The sequence below is a fragment of the Phoxinus phoxinus genome (assembly GCF_949152265.1).
Source record: "Phoxinus phoxinus genome assembly, chromosome: 4".
In the NCBI taxonomy this organism is placed as follows: Eukaryota; Metazoa; Chordata; class Actinopteri; order Cypriniformes; family Leuciscidae; genus Phoxinus; species Phoxinus phoxinus.
Genome location: NC_136879.1, coordinates 34,857,686 through 34,874,915, shown reverse-complemented (window position 1 = coordinate 34,874,915; position 17,230 = coordinate 34,857,686). Strand labels below are relative to the sequence as shown.

General features: G+C 37.5%; 2 protein-coding genes across 2 annotated transcripts; both read right to left on the bottom strand.

Moving 5' to 3' along the window:
* Window positions 1–1,007: 1,007 nt before the first annotated feature.
* On the bottom strand, window positions 1,008–7,660 carry LOC306996701 (uncharacterized protein). The gene is made up of 7 exons (XM_079609486.1): window positions 7,555–7,660; window positions 6,935–7,042; window positions 6,388–6,456; window positions 3,878–5,861; window positions 3,710–3,778; window positions 2,953–3,081; window positions 1,008–1,325 (listed from the first exon to the last, which is right to left on the bottom strand). Exons 1-7 carry the CDS (start codon window positions 7,591–7,593, stop codon window positions 1,102–1,104), a joined length of 2,622 nt encoding a protein of 873 aa, XP_079465612.1. The 5' UTR covers window positions 7,594–7,660; the 3' UTR covers window positions 1,008–1,101.
* Window positions 7,661–8,129: 469 nt separating this feature from the next.
* LOC306997530 (uncharacterized protein) lies at window positions 8,130–15,792 on the bottom strand (the record flags this gene model as incomplete). The annotated part of the gene is made up of 11 exons (XM_079610833.1): window positions 15,497–15,792; window positions 14,450–14,558; window positions 14,076–14,238; window positions 12,508–12,700; window positions 11,903–12,010; window positions 11,279–11,386; window positions 10,659–10,766; window positions 10,038–10,145; window positions 9,419–9,526; window positions 8,797–8,904; window positions 8,130–8,282 (listed from the first exon to the last, which is right to left on the bottom strand). The coding sequence occupies exons 2-11, from the start codon at window positions 14,550–14,552 to the stop codon at window positions 8,130–8,132; spliced, it is 1,260 nt and encodes a 419-aa protein (XP_079466959.1). The 5' UTR covers window positions 14,553–14,558; window positions 15,497–15,792.
* Between the last annotated feature and the right edge of the window lie 1,438 nt (window positions 15,793–17,230).

Below are 17,230 nucleotides of genomic sequence, written 5' to 3'. Positions count from 1 at the left end.
TTAAGCCAAACCTCAAAACAAAGTCCTGATATTAAAAGTATTAAAAAAATGAAATAATATAATATATATATATATATATATATATATATATATATATATATATATATATATATATATATATATATATATATATATATATATATATAACTTTCACACATGCTTCCTTTCACGGACATGTGAATTTAAACAAACTACAACTTTAGAACAACTTTGTTTGACCAATGCTTTCCGACTGGTGGCCTTCGTCACGGTCATCATAAAACATACTGCAAACATGACACTATTTGAAATGTTGTTTGCAGTATCTTTTATGACGACTGATGAAGGCCACCAGTTGGAAAGCATTGGTTGAACATTACAGCACCACTTGTAGGCTATAGAATAACTTTAGTTTTAAAGGGTTAGTTCACCCAAAAATGAAAATTCTGTCAGTAATTACTCTCCCTCGTGTTGTTCCCTGTAAGACTTTCGTTCATCTTCAGAACACAAATGAAGATAGTTTTGATGAAATTTAAGAGCTGGCTCACTCCTTCAATAGGCTTCTATTGTAATTGATATCTGCCATCCCAGAAAAGTTAAAGACATAGTTAAAATAGTCCAAGTGACTACAGCGGCTCAACCTTAAGTTTATCAAGTTTTTGCGGACTTTTTATGCGCAAAAACAAAATAAAAATAACGTCTTTACACTACGTGAACTGAAAATGACCAGTTGAATAAAGACGTTATTTTTGTTTTGTTTTTGCGCATAAAAAGTATTCTCGTCACTTGATAAACTTAAGGTTGAGCCGCTGTAGTCACTTGGACTATTTTAACTATGTCTTTAACTTTTCTGGGATGGCAGATATCAATTACAATAGAAGCCTATTGAAGGAGTGAGCCAGCTCTTAAATTTCATCAAAAGTATCTTCATTTGTGTTCTGAAGATGAACGAAAGTCTTACAGGGAACAACACGAGGGAGAGTAATTACTGACAGAATTTTCATTTTTGGGTGAACTAACCCTTTAAAACTAAAGTTATTCTATAGCCTGAACTAACCCTTTAACATCTTTGAAAAAATTGACAGAAGCATGCCATGACAGAGTTGCATCTTCACATTATTATTATTTGCACTGCATTTTCTTTTTGCAAGCTGTAATGCGATTATAAATGTAAAACTTTACGGTCTTCCAATCGCGGTTCTTCAGCGCTTCTGGTTCAGCTTTTAAACATTTGTCACAGTCGCTCTTAGCTGGTACAGTGAGTGATGTGATGAATCGCTTCATGTGCCTTTCCACCGCCTGCACCTCTGTCTGCTGCCAGGGTGTCTTCTTCTGGGTACTTTTACCTAAAAGTGGACAGAAAAAAACTATTGAAATGATAAAGTGTGTGTACTTGAATTCCTACCAGACGTTCTAAATCCTATTATTAGTATTTATTAGGGCTGCCTAATAAAAATGATATTTTGTTTTAGATATACCAAAAAACTTTTACCGTGTGATCGCCCGGTGTCACTTTCTGGTAGGACTTTTACGGGCTTTTCCAAAATCACGGAAGTGACCTCGACGTCCGGGTTAGCGGTAGCATTAGCCATCAGGCAAGAGTTATTTATATAAACTCCTAAGGCACTTACAAACTTTCCAATGCCTCGTTTTATGAGTACAGAACCCATTTGTACTACTGTATAAGTTTGATACCATTCAGGGCATTATTAGTGGGGTAATTTACCAGATACAACCTTGGATCCGTTAGCGGGGGAATGGGTCATGTGTTTGGCTCGAGGTCATGGTGCAAAGGACCCTAGGTTGAAATTACTCCGAACCATCCCTTTAAGAAAGGGGGATCGAGCGGGATTCTTTATTGCTGTCGATTTTCAGTCTCTTTTTAATGATAGGCCTTGCACATCTGTCAATCATCCCCGTTTTCTATTTGGGAATGAACCCAGCGCTATGATTGGTCAAACTCTTCTTTTGCTGTTGCTTGATTTGAGGACTGCAGATGCACAGAGGCATCACCAGGTTTTTGTGTAGTTTAGAGCGAGAAATCGTACCAGCGTACTCTGAGGTCAAAATGCGTGCCTGCTACTCAAAATGCGTACAGGTCGGCAGGTCTGATATTCTGACTATGTAATCTGAAGTAATCTAGGCGCTTCACTGCGGAGATGACGAGTCAGCATCGTCGATTTAATCTCTGCAGCCGAAAACATTATCAATAAATTATTACAATGTTTAGACAGTCTCCTTCTGTTTTTTCAAGACACACTCATAATCACTGTTTGCCGGTGTGCTGTGGAGCTTTATGTGTGTTAGACTATGTATTAATAGGCAATTAAAGGCTCATTAGGAGTTATGGCTTATTAATATAATAATGCGATTAGATGACTAATAGCTTAAAATGAACGACTACTAGAAAAATCTTTAGTCGAGGGCAGCCCTAGTATTTATGTCAGCATCTATATAGCAAGATAAATTATTTACACTCTACCTATAAATAGAATTACACTGTCAATCAAACAGTGATTTTAAGATTCAGTCACTTGGCCTGAAATGATAATTGGGGAAAAGGAAATTATATTAGGATCAATGTCTTGGCTGCAAGTTATTTTTATGCATCCATCCACAACTGCTCCAGGGGTTAGTTATTACTGATCTTTAAATTATTAGAACAGCTACAATTCCTACTAGTGCCACAAAGCACCTAGTAGATTCTAGCATCAACCAAGTAACCCTATAAACAACTACAGATGGGTTCCCGAGCATTAATGATCTTGAAATTGTGTAGAGAAACAATTTAGGGATGCCAGCAGAAACAGTTCTGCGGCAAAGTGTTCAAATCGCTACACTTTTGGTGGAAACGGCTCAAAAAGGGAAACGGCAAAAAACAAAATAAGCATTTAGTGTGATCTGGTCTGAGATCTGGGTGTTAAGTGTTCCTAAAGGGTCTAATTTAGTCTTAGAAATGTGTAAAGAGTTCACCTTTGGAAGAAGGCCTCACAGCACTGGCTCCTGTAGGCATCTCTTCATTTGATGGTGGTCTGCGTCTCTTGGGTGGTGGCGGCATGTCATTCCTCTCGGTAGGAGTAAGTGCCACCTCTGCCGATGGTTCTATGGAAAATAATCAAAGTTCAACATTTTCAGAAAAATATACACTTTAAATGTACTATAGAATGCTGATAATACACAATTAATGTGTTATTTGTCACACTTATGCACTAATTATTTAAAATCATTAAAGTACAATAAACCCTAAACCTGTGCAATTCTTCATTATTGCAAGTATAATTTAACTACATCTTTCCAGCAGACATAAGCTCAAGTAAACGGAGTATTTAACCATTATATTTCATGTCTTAATCATCTGAAATGGTTTGTTTAGTGCCATGACACAACCAACACAAGAAGAGAGCGGATCAGCTAGCATAAAATTATTATGACAAATTTACACGTTTCTCTTATGAAATATAATTTTTATGGTAGTAAACTCCACAAAAAAATATTCACTCCAGAATAAATGTTTAGTGTAAAACATTTTGAAGAATAGCTTGGAGGCATTTGAGTCATTACACAATGAGCCGATTCGTCAAAAAAAAAATTGTTCAGCATACTGAAGCATCTTCTTTAATGTTAGCTATGATGTTAGAACAATGTTTTTGCCAGTCAGGTCTTCATAAATTACGTGACTGAAAACTGAGATTAACTTCAAAATGTAGTGTATTTTGACAGGAATACAAACCGTCAACAGTAGATGAACAGTGTCCCTCTTGTATGCTCCCGTCTTCCTCATCACAGTCAATAACTTTTTCTGTGGAAGTTCAAAGTACAGCTTAACAATGGTAAAACACATGGTATATGAATAGATGGTAAACAGAAAATCAAACAAAAGTCAAATAAAATACCACACCATCAGGATCTATCCCAATTTCATCCAAGTTCTTGCCATGGAACTCGGCTAATCTTCCTTGCTCAAGAGCCATTAGAACTTTGCTGATCTTGGCAAGTTGCAGGGTCTTCTCAGGGAGTCGATAGAACTCACGATGGATTCTTATGTCGTGTCCAAGAAAGTTTGCCAGCTGGTCCATCTCAGTGTCAGTCATATTCAGCACTGTTGAAAGGGTTGCGGCATGCTTTCGCAGTCTTGTAGATGTCAGAGACTTGGGACACTTTGAGCCACACGCCTTCGCAAAGCCACGGAGGCAGTCTGACCCTCGAAAATGTGTCATAGCTTCTGGTCTTGCAAACATGTAGGCATTGTCTTTCAGAACCGCACAAGCCTCTCTCTGCTTAACAAGGAGTTCTAAGGCACATAGCATCTTTGGAGTCAGAAGGATTGGAACTGGTCGACCACGCTTTCCCCTTGTGATAACCCTTGTGAAGTGTCTGCAGAGTTTTTTTTCCACTTCAGAGAGTGCCCAGTCCACATCCTCATGTGGATCAGAAGTGTCTCTTGATAAAAATGCAGACAAAGGCATGCTCGAAACCTCTCCTTCCCTGCGCCGGTTAAAGAGAATCATCTGGGCTAGACACACCTTTGCCAGCTCCATCCAGGCTTTGGTAGAGGGACTTTCAGAGAGTGTTTTGAACCATTTGTCTTGCACTTGACTGAGATATGTATGCATTTTCTGGACATCTTCAGTAAAGGGCATGATAGTGGGTACATTCCACTTTGCTTCACTGATGTTCCGCAATGCTGTAGCCGAGATTAACTCGTTCCACTTGTTCGCATGGACTTCTAGAAACTCACTGGCGTTCTTCACAAGCTGTTCGTCATTTGAGATTAATCCCTGAGCTTTTAAGAGTTTACTCACTTTAACCAGGGAATTCCCAAGCTTGTTTGCAAGCGATGGAATCATGAACTTGTCCGTTTCACTGTCATACCCACACGTATACTTGACAGCTTTGACAGTCTCCATGTACTTCTTTGGATTTACACAATCTTCCATCGTTTTTAACGAGGTGACTCTCCTTGCCTTGTGAATCAACCTTCCCAATTCTCGCATCTTCTCTCGCACACACTGTTTATTTTTGGCTGATAGCCCTCCTTTGTTCAACAAGTGCTGCCCAATTTCAGTAATTACCCTGTCATTTTTTATTATATCTGTGATTGGGTCAGGATTCATGGCACTGATTACTTCCCACAGTTGTTTGGTCATGTTTGAAGGCACAGGCCCCGTGTATGTACACAAGGACTGAACACGGTTTTTTCCTGGTTTGGGGGGGACTGACTGAGGTTTAAGTCTACAAGAACGCATATGTCGCCACAGGACCTTTCTTGTAAAAAGTCCTTGACAGTACGCACAATGCATGAAATCATCTCCCTGTGCTTCTTTAGGTGGTCGTTTAAATGGCACCAGTTCCCCCTTTCCTGATTCCATAACAGCAGCATTGTGGGCATAGTTCCCTTTGTTGCGGATATAATCCAGTTGTTTTTTTCTCTCCTTTGAACCTTTTGGAAAGCTTAGAGCTCTAGCCACATCAGATTTATTTGCATGTGAACTTTCTAGATGCCTTGCCATCTTAGCGTAAGGTTTGGAGCAATACAAGCAGTAATGTCTCTTGTTGTACACTCTACTGCCATCTCTTTTTTGGTATGCATTAACAACTACACAGTCTATTGTGTTCTGACTTGAACTGGGTTCTTCTCCTGTTCCAGATGCTTCAGGCGTAAGGCTGTGCATTTTGTCTGACGTTGTTGTGTCACAGTCAGGGGAACTCACGGAGCCAGATTCATCAATATCCAGTTCATCAAGAAGCTGACGTTTTGTTGGGTTCAGTGTAAGGCTAACATCACTGTCACTGTCAGAAGTGGTATCTGGAACATAATTATCTGAACTCTCTGGTGTAGAATCAAAGAGCTCACCAGAATCTTGAAGATCCATATCTTTCATCTTAAAAATAAAAAATAAAAAAAGTTAATTAGAAATAGATAGAACTAATGCATTTAACAAATTGATCAGTAAATTGACAGACAAATATTGTGAACTGTTGTGATAATGATCTGTTCAAGTATTTTTTTTTTTTAATTTACAATTTACATGTGACGATTTGCTGCTGCTTATTGTTTGTTATACTAAAGTTCTCAGTGTAATAAAATTAACAAAAATCTAAGCAAAATAACTACTCAAAGAGATGAAAATGGTTACGTTTACAGGCAACAAAATAATCCATTAGTAATCAGATTGATGGCTCAATCAGACTGAAAAGCCTTCCTATGTAAACACCTTAATCATATGTAAAGAGTGAGCAGAGCGAGCTTCCATAGGAATTCACTCAAATTATAAATGCCCGTGCAGCCATGCACATTTAACTTTCGCTTTCAAATTAGCGATTTAAAAGAGGAGCAAAAGAGGGAAAAACTCCAACGTGTGCAATGTAAACATAGCCATTGAGTCTCGTTGCGACTTGAGAACTTACCATGATACTTTTAGTCCGTCTAAGTCTTGGTACAAAAATGTCATTTTCATTTTGGAGCTGTATCACAATCTGTAAAAAAAAAAAGAAAACAGTATAAACAACATTTTATATTATAGTATTTGAAATGTAAAAATAAAAAAGTGAGAAAAATAAATAAACAATTCCTGTCCAGCAAACCTCGCTCACACACATCTGGATTAAAACCAGCTTCATGAGGACCTTTCACACACAACGTTATAGTTCCTTATGGGGACTAGTTTCATCCAATTCAACACACAAGTTGAGACTCAAACACTAACTGAAAGTGTGTTGTGGGGACGTCCCGTGAGTGTCCATTTTAAAGCAACAATTAACCTAGAAAAAAATCCTTGTGAAGGATAAAACTGGCCCTAAATACTCCACTAGCACTAACCTACTGGACACATGTCGTTAAACGGTTTAATGTATTAATTTACAACAGATACACATCAAAATATGCTTACAAATCACTAAAGATTTAAGTCTACTGTCTCACTTTGTCATGTTTTAGTGATGAATGTGAACGTACCGGTTGAGGAGAGCTGATTTGAGCAGATTCATCATCCATCCGAGTCTCTGACTGGAGAGAAGGATCAGAGTCACTCGCTGCGCTGGTATAAACAGCAAGGCTGGTTATCTGTAAGAGACAACATTTATAATGACAAGATATTAGAACAAGGTAATACAAGAGAGAAATCTGCAGCAGATATCACATGACTTCAGAGAGAAAGACAAATCAACTTAATCTAAAACACTTATTCCTGTCCAATTCAACCTCTGTTAGCGCTCACACACATCTGGATTAAACCAGCTTCATGAGGACCTTTCACACACAACGTTATAGTTCCTTATGGGGACTAGTTTCATCAAATTCAACACACAAGTTGAAACTCAAACACTAACTGGAAGTGTGTTGTGGGGACGTCGTGAGTGTCCATTTTAAAGCAACAATTAACCCAGAAAAAAATCCTTGTGAAGGATAAAACTGGCCCTAAATACTCCACTAGCACTAACCTACTGGACACATGTCGTTAAACGGTTTAATGTATTAATTTACAACAGATACACATCAAAATATGCTTAAAAATCACTAAAGATTTAAGTCTACTGTCTCACTTTGTCATGTTTTAGTGATGAATGTGAACGTACCGGTTGAGGAGAGCTGATTTGAGCAGATTCATCATCCATCCGAGTCTCTGACTGGAGAGAAGGATCAGAGTCACTCGCTGCGCTGGTATAAACAGCAAGGCTGGTTATCTGTAAGAGACAACATTTATAATGACAAGATATTAGAACAAGGTAATACAAGAGAGAAATCTGCAGCAGATATCACATGACTTCAGAGAGAAAGACAAATCAACTTAATCTAAAACACTTATTCCTGTCCAATTCAACCTCTGTTAGCGCTCACACACATCTGGATTAAACCAGCTTCATGAGGACCTTTCACACACAACGTTATAGTTCCTTATGGGGACTAGTTTCATCAAATTCAACACACAAGTTGAAACTCAAACACTAACTGGAAGTGTGTTGTGGGGACGTCGTGAGTGTCCATTTTAAAGCAACAATTAACCCAGAAAAAAATCCTTGTGAAGGATAAAACTGGCCCTAAATACTCCACTAGCACTAACCTACTGGACACATGTCGTTAAACGGTTTAATGTATTAATTTACAACAGATACACATCAAAATATGCTTAAAAATCACTAAAGATTTAAGTCTACTGTCTCACTTTGTCATGTTTTAGTGATGAATGTGAACGTACCGGTTGAGGAGAGCTGATTTGAGCAGATTCATCATCCATCCGAGTCTCTGACTGGAGAGAAGGATCAGAGTCACTCGCTGCGCTGGTATAAACAGCAAGGCTGGTTATCTGTAAGAGACAACATTTATAATGACAAGATATTAGAACAAGGTAATACAAGAGAGAAATCTGCAGCAGATATCACATGACTTCAGAGAGAAAGACAAATCAACTTAATCTAAAACACTTATTCCTGTCCAATTCAACCTCTGTTAGCGCTCACACACATCTGGATTAAACCAGCTTCATGAGGACCTTTCACACACAACGTTATAGTTCCTTATGGGGACTAGTTTCATCAAATTCAACACACAAGTTGAAACTCAAACACTAACTGGAAGTGTGTTGTGGGGACGTCCCGTGAGTGTCCATTTTAAAGCAACAATTAACCCAGAAAAAAATCCTTGTGAAGGATAAAACTGGCCCTAAATACTCCACTAGCACTAACCTACTGGACACATGTCGTTAAACGGTTTAATGTATTAATTTACAACAGATACACATCAAAATATGCTTAAAAATCACTAAAGATTTAAGTCTACTGTCTCACTTTGTCATGTTTTAGTGATGAATGTGAACGTACCGGTTGAGGAGAGCTGATTTGAGCAGATTCATCATCCATCCGAGTCTCTGACTGGAGAGAAGGATCAGAGTCACTCGCTGCGCTGGTATTAACAGCAAGGCTGGTTATCTGTAAGAGACAACATTTATAATGACAAGATATTAGAACAAGGAAACACAAGAGAGAAATCTGCAGCAGATATCACATGACTTCAGAGAGAGAGACAAATCAACTTAATCTAAAACACTTATTCCTGTCCAATTCAACCTCTGTTAGCGCTCACACACATCTGGATTAAACCAGCTTCATGAGGACCTTTCACACACAACGTTATAGTTCCTTATGGGGACTAGTTTCATCAAATTCAACACACAAGTTGAAACTCAAACACTAACTGAAAGTGTGTTGTGGGGACGTCGTGAGCGTCCATTTTAAATCAACAAATAACCCAGAAAAAAAAATCCTTGTGAAGGATAAAACTGGCCCTAAATACTCCACTAGCACTAACCTACTGGACACATGTCGTTAAACGGTTTAATGTATTAATTTACAACAGATACACATCAAAATATGCTTAAAAATCACTAAACCATGACAAAGAGAGTCAGTAGACCTAAATCTTTAGTGATGAATGTGAACGTACCGGTTGAGGAGAGCTGATTTGAGCAGATTCATCATCCATCCGAGTCTCTGACTGGAGAGAAGGATCAGAGTCACTCGCTGCGCTGGTATTAACAGCAAGGCTGGTTATCTTTAAGAGACAACATTTATAATGACAAGATATTAGAACAAGGAAACAAGAGAGAAATCTGCAGCAGATATCACATGACTTCAGAGAGAAAGACAAATCAACTTAATCTAAAACACTTATTCCTGTCCAATTCAACCTCTGTTAGCGCTCACACACATCTGGATTAAAACCAGCTTCATGAGGACCTTTCACACACAACGTTATAGTTCCTTATGGGGACTAGTTTCATCAAATTCAACACACAAGTTGAAACTCAAACACTAACTGAAAGTGTGTTGTGGGGACGTCGTGAGTGTCCATTTTAAAGCAACAATTAACCCAGAAAAAAATCCTTGAGAAGGATAAAACTGGCCCTAAATACTCCACTAGCACTAACCTACTGGACACATGTCGTTAAACGGTTTAATGTATTAATTTACAACAGATACACATCAAAATATGCTTAAAAATCACTAAAGTTTTAAGTCTACTGTCTCACTTTGTCATGTTTTAGTGATGAATGTGAACGTACCGGTTGAGGAGAGCTGATTTGAGCAGATTCATCATCCATCCGAGTCTCTGACTGGAGAGAAGGATCAGAGTCACTCGCTGCGCTGGTATTAACAGCAAGGCTGGTTATCTGTAAGAGACAACATTTATAATGACAAGATATTAGAACAAGGAAACACAAGAGAGAAATCTGCAGCAGATATCACATGACTTCAGAGAGAGAGACAAATCAACTTAATCTAAAACACTTATTCCTGTCCAATTCAACCTCTGTTAGCGCTCACACACACCTGGATTAAACCAGCTTCATGAGGACCTTTCACACACAACGTTATAGTTCCTTATGGGGACTAGTTTCATCAAATTCAACACACAAGTTGAGACTCAAACACTAACTGAAAGTGTGTTGTGGGGACGTCGTGAGCGTCCATTTTAAATCAACAATTAACCCAGAAAAAAAATCCTTGTGAAGGATAAAACTGGCCCTAAATACTCCACTAGCACTAACCTACTGGACACATGTCGTTAAACGGTTTAATGTATTAATTTACAACAGATACACATCAAAATATGCTTAAAAATCACTAAACCATGACAAAGAGAGTCAGTAGACCTAAATCTTTAGTGATGAATGTGAACGTACCGGTTGAGGAGAGCTGATTTGAGCAGATTCATCATCCATCCGAGTCTCTGACTGGAGAGAAGGATCAGAGTCACTCGCTGCGCTGGTATTAACAGCAAGGCTGGTTATCTGTAAGAGACAACATTTATAATGACAAGATATTAGAACAAGGATACACAAGAGAGAAATCTGCAGCAGATATCACATAACTTCAGAGAGAAAGACAAATCAACTTAATCTAAAACAATTATTCCTGTCCAATTCAACCTCTGTTAGCGCTCACACACATCTGGATTAAACCAGCTTCATGAGGACCTTTCACACACAACGTTATAGTTCCTTATGGGGACTAGTTTCATCAAATTCAACACACAAGTTGAGACTCAAACACTAACTGAAAGTGTGTTGTGGGGACGTCGTGAGTGTCCATTTTAAAGCAACAATTAACCCAGAAAAAAATCCTTGTGAAGGATAAAACTGGCCCTAAATACTCCACTAGCACTAACCTACTGGACACATGTCGTTAAATGGTTTAATGTATTAATTTACAACAGATACACATCAAAATATGCTTAAAAATCATTAAAGATTTAAGTCTACTGTCTCACTTTGTCATGTTTTAGTGATGAATGTGAACGTACCGGTTGAGGAGAGCTGATTTGAGCAGATTCATCATCCATCCGAGTCTCTGACTGGAGAGAAGGATCAGAGTCACTCGCTGCGCTGGTATTAACAGCAAGGCTGGTTATCTGTAAGAGACAACATTTATAATGACAAGATATTAGAACAAGGAAACACAAGAGATAAATCTGCAGCAGATATCACATGACTTCAGAGAGAGAGACAAATCAACTTAATCTAAAACACTTATTCCTGTCCAATTCAACCTCTGTTAGCGCTCACACACACCTGGAATAAAACCAGCTTCATGAGGACCTTTCACACACACAACGTTATAGTTCCTTATGGGGACTAGTTTCATCAAATTCAACACACAAGTTGAAACTCAAACACTAACTGAAAGTGTGTTGTGGGGACGTCGTGAGTGTCCATTTTAAATCAACAAATAACCCAGAAAAAAAATCCTTGTGAAGGATAAAACTGGCCCTAAATACTCCACTAGCACTAACCTACTGGACACATGTCGTTAAACGGTTTAATGTATTAATTTACAACAGATACACATCAAAATATGCTTAAAAATCACTAAACCATGACAAAGAGAGTCAGTAGACCTAAATCTTTAGTGATGAATGTGAACGTACCGGTTGAGGAGAGCTGATTTGAGCAGATTCATCATCCATCCGAGTCTCTGACTGAAGAGAAGGATCAGAGTCACTCGCTGCGCTGGTATTAACAGCAAGGCTGGTTATCTGTAAGAGACAACATTTATAATGACAAGATATTAGACAAGGTAACACAAGAGAGAAATCTGCAGCAGATATCACATGACTTCAGAATAAATAAATAAAATTGAACAAACAAAAAAACATCTTTACAAGTATAAAATGTCTTAATTTTACATAGATAATCATTGTTTTGTTTTTTGGGATTACATTTCACCCATTAGTTGCAATATGGCCAATATGGCTACACATAACTTGGGGCAAAAAAATGTGGCCAAAGACTGTACCACCTCATTCTTTAATGTATAAATTGAAACACTGACCTAAAAGTAACTTAACTTGGATTGTAGCTTTCTGAGATTTGGATATCATTTATTGGAATAGACAAATTAGACTCAGATTTCTAATAGATTCAAATTCTAATCTATTCAACCAACAACTTGTTTGACATGTTGCAACAATATGAGCTATTCTGAGCTATTCTAATATGAGCTATTCTGTACACAGTGTGCTTTGCAACATACTTGTGTTCTCCATGGGTAGTCTTCTCCTCCATAATCATAGGCAATTTCTTCTCCTTCTTTAATGTCATCCAGGGCAAACAGACAAAGGTGAGGCTTTCCATTGACGTCAATTTTCTTCATCTTACAATTTGGATGTTTGTGGCAATCATTAGCTATCCGCCCAAACGATCCATCTTCTCTTGAGGCATCAATACTTAAATATGAAAGCATGAGAAAAGGATGAATACAAGTATTACAATATACCACCACAAATCAGTGTCTTTTTTACTAGGGCTGAACGATTTTGGAAAATAATCTAATTGCGATTATTTGTACCAATATTGCGATTGCGATTTAATACGCGATTATTTTTTGAGCTCGTAATCTTTTATATTATTCAACAAACACAAGCAATAAATCATTGTAAAATATGGATGGAAATCTTTAGGCACCTCATGAGCCGATCAACTTTTTTTATTTATTAATTAATCTTATTAATAAAACTTGAAATATTTATTTAATTACATATGCTACTTTTAAAAATAATTACACATTAAAAACTAAATTAATACAATTACATGTTAAGAATTTTAAATAGGCTATATAAACAAATATAGCTTCAAAACATAAAAGCTACCAATAACAAAGAGGGGAAAAAACATTACAAGCAATAAACAAAGAGTGCTATCAGTATTTAAGAGTCGTCTGAATGTTTTCCATTCCAGAGCTGTGATTTTTCTTTCTCAGTTTAGATACGATAAGCTGCTTCACACTAATGCACAGATCTCTTTTAAAATATAAGATGTGGTTTGTTCTGTCTGTTTAATAACTTAAGACATAACTGACTGTTTGCATTAATTTTGCGTCATAAACGCATTTTGAGATGCAAGTACACGTAGACAGAGTGGCTCACAGCCGCATGTGAGAGCGCTCTTCACAAAGCGGGCGTGAGTATTTGAAATTGAAAGCAGCTTCTGTCGATGGTTTTCATACTTTTATTTTTAATATATAAGCCAACTGCATTCCAAAAGACATATGATGCCTTTATAGAGCATTTGCAAGGAAAATACCGGCGGGCGGGACCGCGCTATGATCTAGAAGTGCAATGAAGCCCGCGAACGTCCAATTCGCTTAAACTTTTCCGAACTGTATGAAATACTATTTTTCGGAAGGTTCGAATGTGTGTGACAGAGGAATTAGAAGCAAGCAGAATACGGTTGTTTTTAAAGCACACGCAGCGTCATCACGCATCTGTGTTTAAAACCAAGCTCAGACTCGATTCTGAAATTATCTGAATCGTTGAAGAGAATCTAGGCTATAACACAATCACATAAATTAAACAAACTGTTCTTTCCTGTAGCCTATGCCAGGCCTATATGCGTAGCGTGCCAATTTGAGGCTTCATCTGCAGTTCAGACTGCTTTACTATTGTGTGTCACGTGACTAGAGTGTAATCGCAGCTTTTGCGGTTACAAAATCGCGTTTCATCATATCGCGATATTATCGCAAATGCAATTAATCGTTCAGCCCTATTTTTTACTATAGTTTAGAAAAAAGGAATATAACTTTGGTGCAACTTGACTTCTTACCACCATGTTTTCCCTCGCCACTTGAAATCAAACATAAATGCAGCACAGGATGCGTGGTAACGTTTTCTTCTCCTCTGCAGTTCTGCATCATTTATCATATCTCCCCTATACTCAACAACAAAATCACCTTTGCAAAAGGCACCCTTTGCAAATAGACCACGTCCTGCAATATACAAAAAAAAAAAAACATTTTTACACACAAAAAAACATATAGATAAAGGAAAAAAAGACAAATAGTTGGCTGCTGATTTAAAATAAGCTGCAACCAGGGGTATAATTAATGTACCCAGAAGTTTGGCATTACATGCTCATAAGATTATGGTTAGGACATGCATATGATGGTAAATATTGAATGATGAATCACACCTCCTTACCTTTCACTGCATTGATATACTTCACATCTAATTTGAATGTTTTGTCAGTCTTCGAAACAACATGATGCATGGCATCCTTAAGGGGGCTGATTCGTGGTGGCATTTCAAACTGATAGAGAAAAAATTGTGTGAAATAAATTACACTGTGAAAATAGGGAGACATGCATAATTCAACTAGCATGTTCAATAAGTAGATATGAATGTTATTGTAATGTAACACTATATTGTATTAATGTAATGCAACACTGTATTACAATGATATTGATCAATGTAAGACAAGAAATCAGAACTCAAGGATAATATCAGATTTATCATCTGGCACAATGCATCAACTCACCATTTTCACTTAGGCTCTAATCTCTCACAAAACCAACATCTATATAATCACAGGTAGCCTTGGCAATTATTTAACTAGCCTACTCATTTAGACCTTAACCTAACTACTTTTATGAACTATCTCAACATACAAACCCCTGTTTATTTTAACTACGGCCATACTTAAAACGAAGCGTATTAATTTATTATTTAAAAGCTACTTATCATTTCAGTGTTTTGTATTTACTTAATTTCTCTGTGAAGCACTTTGGTCAAGATCTGTGGCTTGTATAATTTATGTTGCCTATGAGTTCGCTTAAATGTAAAAACAATTATTGATATTTAATTCTTCATATCAAAACTAAAAGTCAAACACAAGTGCGATAATACCCCCCTCCCCCCGCGGAACGCGATTTAAACCTGTGTCCTGACAAGAAATATAACTTGTCTTTAATTTAAAGTATACAATAATCAACCATCCAGCACTAACGCGAACTAGACAGAAATAAACTTAATAACATAATCCCTCCATTAGCAATCAGTCAGACTAAAGACTTGACGACATTTGTCAGTTAAAATTAAGTCCATAACATTAAATTGCATGATTATGTGATTAGAAAAACACAAAAACATGTCAGGCCACACTTAGCCTCGACAATTAGCACTAACTAGCTAGCCCGCTGACTAATCGAATTAACCTAATTAGTTTTAGTTTAATACATATGTGCTTACCTTGAGCTTCACTTTTATCCTCTGCAGAAGTTTAGATCCTTAGTTGGCATCTCCAGTAAATAATCTTCTTCTTTGTCCTCCGTGTAAAGTATCAATATCATACTTATATTTTCGTTTTGCTGCTGAAATCCTTCCTAACGAGGACCCGGAAGTGGGCGGTACCCAACCATAATTGGAAAATGTGTGTGTGGAGAAGTGAGCGCATTACCAGTCAAAAATGTTTGGGGGCGCAGCTGAGCACCCGCTTCACACACATACACTACCTGATAATCATGTGTTATGGGCCAATGCTAAAACTCCGCCCAGTACCTTCAGAATAGCTCCTCTATATAATTAAATGGGTCACCCTTATGGGGACCAGATTTTTTGTCCCCACAACGCAAGAGGTCCCCATTACGTGACTGTGTAAACAGATTATTGTCCCCACAACGTGATGATTACCAGAACACACACACACACACACACACACACACACACACACACACACACACACACACACACCATGAGTATTTCTATTATTATATCTACCTTTCATTGTAATGCACAACAAAAAGATAAAACAGTATCACTGTACACACAGAAATAACGTGACGTTAGGCTGTGCTTCAAGCTCTCTGTAATTGTAGTGTGTTTAAGAGAGCCGTGTGTCTGCTGTCCAAACGCGTGTTCATCACGATGAGTGTCTGCTGCCCGCAGACATGCAAACACACACAGTGTCATTCCCACCGATCTCACTGAATGCTGCCCTGCCATCATCTCTCGTACCCCTCGGTCCTGACACTAACACAGTGTCCCCCCACACACACACAGTGCTGTTTCATTTCATATGGTGTTCCTCATGTCAGTTTGGGTTCTTCAGTGGGCTAATGGATTTTGGGTGAACATATTTCCATATTCTATTCATAATCAGAAATATACTACCTACAGCTGCAGCTGTCTTCTAAGGCGGCATTCTAACTGAAATGGAAAACAGAATGGAATGGAATGGAATGGAATGGAATCCTCATCATCAGTGGTTTGTGGGACACTTTGATTACTATAATGCTATACCAGTATGCAAGCAATATATACAAATTATAATATACAGTACATATGTGACCCATTGAGATTTATATATCATTTGAAAGCTGAATAAATAAGCTTTCCATTGATGTATGGTTTGGTAGGATAAGACAATATTTGGCTATCTGGCTAACTATTTGAAAATCTGGAATTTGAGGGTGCAAAAAAATCTAAATATTGAGAAAATCTCCTTTAAAGTGGTCAATTTTTGTTTGCGAGTGTGCTGCATCCTCTCACAATTATTATTTTTTTTTTTACATTTTTGATAAATTTATGGTAGGAAATTTACTAAATATCTTCATGGAACATGATCTTTACTTAATATCCAAATTATTTTTTGAAAATAAAGAATCAATCATTTTGACCCATACAATGTATTGTTGGCTATTGCCACAAATGTGTGACTTACTTGTGGACTGGTTTTGTGATCCAGGGTCACAAATTATAGTAGATGTTTCATCATTTTTCGTCCAGGGTTTAAAGTCGACATGAAGTGGAAATTCAACCTTATCTATTTTCTAAATGCATGTTATTGATCTTATTGTGGATGATTCATCCATGCATTGGTTTAATTTTCTAACATTTACCTTGTCATTTTTTTTATCAAACTGTCATAACTCGATTTTTTTCTTTTGGATAATCTGTTTCGCTCAGATGTGCGTCACGATACGG

Bases quoted from the DNA above. Each gene is read 5' to 3' on its own strand.
- LOC306996701 (XM_079609486.1), bottom strand. From the start codon at position 7,593: ATGGATGATGAATCTGCTCAAATCAGCTCTCCTCAACCG. The intron at 6,457-6,934 runs GTACGTTCACAT...TTTTTTTTACAG, and splicing joins AAATCAGCTCTCCTCAACCG to ATTGTGATACAGCTCCAAAA. The intron at 3,082-3,709 runs GTTTGTATTCCT...TATTTTCCATAG, and splicing joins CTGTTCATCTACTGTTGACG to AACCATCGGCAGAGGTGGCA.